Source organism: Coenobita brevimanus, chromosome 68 (assembly GCF_032717465.1).
Source record: "Coenobita brevimanus isolate Jiangsu-jjx chromosome 68, ASM3271746v2, whole genome shotgun sequence".
In the NCBI taxonomy this organism is placed as follows: Eukaryota; Metazoa; Arthropoda; class Malacostraca; order Decapoda; family Coenobitidae; genus Coenobita; species Coenobita brevimanus.
In genome coordinates this window covers 44,684,905-44,690,500 of record NC_137021.1, presented here as the reverse complement: position 1 = coordinate 44,690,500, position 5,596 = coordinate 44,684,905, and the positions used below count along the sequence as shown (strand labels likewise).

Below are 5,596 nucleotides of genomic sequence, written 5' to 3'. Positions count from 1 at the left end.
CCTTCCCCTCCTCTCTATTACCATCTTTTCTCCTTTCCTCCATCTCGCCTCTTCTCACTCCCCCTAATTATCTCCCTTCCTCTCTCAAGTTCCTTGCATGCTCTGCTCCCCCTTTCCCTCCCTCCTTCTCTCTCTTTCTCACCGCACCCCCTTAACTAGCTCCCTCCCTTCTCCGTCCCCTCTTTCCTCCTCTCTCCTTCCTTCTTACCTCCACCAGCCCCATTCTCCACCCACTACCTCACCCTTACTTCTGTACATCCCCCCTTCCATCTCCCCTTACATTCTCCTCGGTTTCATCTCCCTATAAAACACGAAATCCACACCTCTCCACTTCACTCCACTCACCTTCTCTTGCACAGCGAAGAATCAGGTAACCTCATTTGTGAATTTAATTCAGATACAACCCATTTTATACGTGCCACCTCTTAAGACTTCTTCACCTCTGGGCACTTCTCGTTGTGAAAAAATGTAAAAATCTCTATTAACACTGGTTATCCTTTCACTTGTACTAAATCGTTTTTGTTATGTAAGCGGTAAAACCATCTGATTTTCTTAGTTATGCGAAAAACACTGCCAGAGAATTGCCTAAATTGCTGGATTAACTTAGAGAAAACCGAAAGCTTTTACATCCTAGAGCAAAGTAAGTTACTCTAATTGTGTACATTTGCGGCAAGAAATCTCGATGACACTTTGATAATCACTCACTCAAGATCTATAGCCATGATTTTATTACCTTATGCCCTCTTGGTAATATACAGAAAAATTCAAGAAAGATTTCATTTCTTGTTTTTTTTTTTTTTTTTTTAATCGCTGAGTATCTGTTAACAGGAAAAGAGCTTTACCGAAGAATTTAAAAAATATATCGGGAGTTGTTGGATCCTTGGTTCTCTTGGCATTACTTTTCTCTAACTTTATTATTTTCTCTCATAATCTCTCCATCGTGAATGCTGATTTGCAATAAGAGGTTAACACCAGAATATGAAGATATAACGACGAAGCTTTGTCATATCCTACCACTGATGTGCGTGAAATAAGCTGCAAAAACACGTAAATCTGGGACAAATTACAGTTAAAAGGAATATAAGCTGGTAACTCTACTAATTCTCCACTCCTCGCTCACCCTTCCCTCATTTTCCATCTCCACTCCGACACTTACTCCCCACACATCCCTCACGCTCCCTTCTCATACCTGCCTTACCACTTCCTCATTCGCTGCCCATTCATCCCTCACTCTCCCACACTTTACCTGCCTTACCGCTGCCATACTCATTCCCCACTCACGCTCCATTCTCCCACCCTTTACATTCCTTTCCGACTTTCAGAGACATTCCTCACTCATCCCCCAATTTCCCTCCCTCTATATTCCTTCCCGAATCCCACACACACACTCCCCATTCATCGCCCACTCTCCCTCCGCTTACCACTTCCCATCTCACTCCTAACACATCCTTCACTCTCCCTCCCCTTATTTGCTTTCATTACATTGCAACTCACTCTCCACGCTCCCTCCCTTCACCTACCGTCCCCACTCTCACACTCACTCTCTCGCTCTCCCCTACAGGCACCACCACCACCACCACCATGAGGATCGCCCTTCTTAGCCTCTTCGTCATGGGTCTTCTGGCCGGAGGAAGTCAGGCACTGAGTCTATTGCCCTGCGACGGGTCCAGCGGCTTACTTGGCTCTCTTCTTGATGGGATTCGTATGTGGTTGTGTTTTGGTTGCCGTCTGAATGTCACTCTCATTCGATGGTTCTCCTTTTAACATGCATATTCATTCACACAGGCATTCGTACACTCGCTGGTATCAGATGGTATCAGATATAACACACACACACACACACACACACACACACACACACACACACATCCATTTAGCAGTATTTATTGTACTTACTGATTCACTTACACATATCATTCACACAGGCACTAAAGCTAACGCAGCTGAAAGAACGTTTCTACTATATACTCTCACTCCCTCAGTCTTAATTAACTCCCACAAACACTCACACTCGCTTCACCCCATGCAGGTTCACTCATACTCCAAAGGATGCTCCATCTCACTCATTCATTTACTCAATACCCACTTATGGAGATTGCTGAAAGACAGTTTCGCAGTCGTTCTATAACTCAGGGTCAATCTCCTATTGTCACAAGCTTACTATAAAGAAGTTACTTTATTTGCAATATTTTAGTAGTAATGGATGGGTCGAACCTACCAAAACTTCCATCAGATAATACACTTAGATTTATATTCCTATGTTCTAAAGTCTAAACCATTCACACACGCAAAGCTGCATATGAGGAAGGGCCTTTCTTCCTCTCTCTCTCTGCCTCCCCGTTCTTTTCCGCTTATCTCAGTCATTTCCGTTCTTCCTTTGCCTCCTCCTCAGCCTGCTCTTCTACTAACACCCTCCTGAACTCTCCACAGTCAAAGCAATAGGTGAAGGAGAGATTCACTACCTTCAACTGTCTACCAATTGCTCTTCCGTTTTCTCCGTCCTTCCTGTTTCCTCCGTTGTTTCCCTTTTTCCTCCTCCCTCTTTCATATGCCTTCCGTGCCTCCCTCTTTTCTCCCCGCCTCTAATAACCATTTTCTCCCAACCCTCTACAGTCGGAGTAGTATGTAAGCTGCCGCTGTTAAACCTGTGCAAGAACAACGTGTTAGACTGCCTCAAGGACCTTGACATACTCTGCGGAGACCTCACCCAAGAACTGCTGGACTTAGTAATCGGAATTTTGAAAGACTGCATCGCAGAGTTGAATCTGGTAGTGGATGTGGACCTTCTCGCTCAGATTAAACGTAATGTCACTATTTTACGCTGATTTTCATAGTCACTCGTTTTACACTGATTTCACAATGTCACTCTCTCTCTTTCGCTGGTTTTCATAATGTCACTCATTTTAAGCTGATTTTCATATTGTCACTGTTTTACGTTGACTTTCATATTGCCACTTTGTTTTACGCTGATTTTCATATTGTCACTCTGTCTTACGCTGATTTTGATAGTTACTCTGTTATACGCTTATTTTGATACAGTCACTCTGTGATACGCTGATTTTCATACTGTTTTACCCCGGCTCTCATAGCACAGGTTTATGTTATGTGACTGTTTAAATCTGGCTCTCATACTCATGCAATATGTTAAATCTGGCTCTCATACTCATGCTATATGTTATATGATTAGCTCCCATACCTTAACTTTATGTTGTGTGATTCTGTTTTACTCTGACTCTCATATCCTGGACTTTTATGCAATTTTGTTTCATTCTGGCGCCAATACCATACCTTTATTTCATGTGATTTTGTTTTTCTCTGGTTTATATTACTTTAGTGGCAGTACAATGACTTTATTCTACAGTACTCTCACTACATGTTACTCATTCCAAGTTGGTGGTGCCGGAAAGCAGGAGAAAGCAACCTCAGCCTCTCTCATTCTGTTTCTCGTATGTCTGATTTAATCGTCTACATAAAGTTATCTTAAAATTCCTTCACTCCATCCTCTTCTTATTCACGGTTTACCCCAGCTGCTTCACTTCTTGCTCTCACAGGTTACTGGTAGAGTTGTTCTCCCCTAAACCACTTCATCCCAATTTGCTTTATACCGCACAAACTTCTCACACTCCTGGATGGTCACAACTCTAGTTAAAAATCTGTTTCAGCACTATCCTTCCACCTTCGTCTAGACCTCATCATATCCCTCATTAACTCCACTTCTAATCTGTATACTGTCATCAATCTCCCACCAAACCTTCTCTCTATTGGTTATAAAATGACATACCATGATCTGCCCATTCCATTGCACGACGTCTACTTTAACGCGTCCCTGGTCTTTCAGGCTCTTTCAGTGTCAATTCTCACTCTGCTATGTCATCTAACTCCACATACAGGCCTGGAGAACTTCGTCACCAGCACTTTCACGCTTTTTCGGTCCCCAGTATTCAAGGATCGTTGCTCGCATCAATACAGGACCGTCAGGGTCACTTTGCGTTCCTACCCTGACTCCTTCTTCCCCACGCTGCACAGTGCTCTAATATTCCTCTTCTCCTATCCTACGACTTGCTTCAGGTCCCTTAGTTCTATCTGGTGCTTTGGCCACTTTTAAATTCCTACAATACTATATTTCCTGCTGTTTTGTAACGATCATGCTTACATAGAGTTCTACTCCATCTGTTTGTTGGATGTCATCACCTCGGCTTTTCTTGTATTCGATAAACTTCTACCCTTTTAATATGAAGACTTATTTTCAGTTTATTCTGGCAAACTGGATTCATCAAGTAGTTCAATGTGGCGAATATGTTTAATCTTCAGGCAAATTTGTTTTTATTTGTGATGTGGTAAATCTTTTTAATCTTCCTGCTAATTTGTTTTTCTTTGTTGCGTTGTAAATCTTTTTAATCCTCCTGCTAATTTGTTTTTATTTGTAATATGGTAAATCTTTTTAATCTTCAGGCTATTTTGTTTTCATTTGTGAGATGTAGAGTTAAGATAATGATAAGACAATAACGATGTCAATGACGAAGATTTTAAACTAATTCATAAAGAACTAGAGTGAGAAAGACTTATTCTCTCTAAGTCACATCCCCCTCCAACATTCCCCCACACTGCTCACCTGCCTTGCCCTGCCATCCCATCCTCTAAATTATGCTGCCCTTCCCTGCCTTCCTCTTCATTAACCTGCCCTGCCTTCCTCTTCATTACCCTCCCCAGCCTTCCTCTTCATTACCCTGCCCTGCATTCCTCTTCATTACTCTGCCCTGTCCTGCTCTGCCCTGCGTCTTTTCAAACATAAGGCAGCATCTCTAATCACTTGACCTAATCGACCCTCTCCCCTTCCTCTACCACAGTCGACACACCACCTGAGGTGAAATTGGATCTCTTGGTAGAAATCATTGGCCTTGACAACCTGGTGGACGTCATCCTGTGTCTGCTGAACAAGCTTGGCTTTGTGAGTACGACAGATAGATACAGAAAAAGTGAGAGAGAGAGAGAGAGAGAGAGAGAGAGAGAGAGAGAGACAGACAGACAGACAGACAAAGAGAGAGAGAGAGAGAGAGAGAGAGAGAGAGAGAGAGAGAGAGAGAGAGAGAGAGAGAGTTATTATCTGATACTTATTATTTTATAGTAAAATGTATTTAGATACGAAACTTACTTTCATGATCATTATCACTCTTGCGGAAATTTTACTTTGTGGTTGTTCTAAACTGAAAAAAAATATCCATAATCTCTATAACTCATCTCTAACGTGAAAAAAAAAAAAATGTATAACGCCTGTAACCTCTCTCTCTCTCTCTCTCTCTCTCTCTCTCTCTCTCTCTCCTAAAAAAGATCTATAAGCCCTATAACTTATATGTCTATCCTGAAAAAATGTTAATAACCCCTATAACTATCTCTCTCTCTCTCTCTCTCCCCCTCAGCTCGTCGATTTCATCAAATGCGTGCTTGGGTCAGTTATTGGATAAGATGGAACCCGCTGAACCGACCTGAAACCAAGTGAACCCGAACCAGGACCAATCTCCATTCTGTGTGCATGTGCGTGTATGTGTGTGTGTGCGCGCGCACGAGTGTGTATGTGAATAAATCCACAGCAGCATCT

The 5,596-nt window shown here is 42.4% G+C and overlaps 1 protein-coding gene across 1 annotated transcript; it reads left to right on the top strand.

Annotated features, from left to right (window-relative positions):
- Positions 1 to 352: 352 nt before the first annotated feature.
- On the top strand, positions 353 to 5,596 carry LOC145405785 (uncharacterized). The gene is made up of 5 exons (XM_080277021.1): positions 353 to 370; positions 1,562 to 1,702; positions 2,614 to 2,802; positions 4,848 to 4,948; positions 5,418 to 5,596. Exons 2-5 carry the CDS (start codon positions 1,582 to 1,584, stop codon positions 5,460 to 5,462), a joined length of 456 nt encoding a protein of 151 aa, XP_080133147.1. The 5' UTR covers positions 353 to 370; positions 1,562 to 1,581; the 3' UTR covers positions 5,463 to 5,596.

Excerpts from the sequence above, each read along its gene's own strand:
- LOC145405785 (XM_080277021.1), top strand. The coding sequence starts at position 1,582 with ATGAGGATCGCCCTTCTTAGCCTCTTCGTCATGGGTCTTCTGGCCGGA. Across the intron at positions 2,803-4,847 it reads CCTTCTCGCTCAGATTAAAC|TCGACACACCACCTGAGGTG; the intron begins GTAATGTCACTA and ends CCTCTACCACAG. Across the intron at positions 4,949-5,417 it reads TGCTGAACAAGCTTGGCTTT|CTCGTCGATTTCATCAAATG; the intron begins GTGAGTACGACA and ends TCTCCCCCTCAG.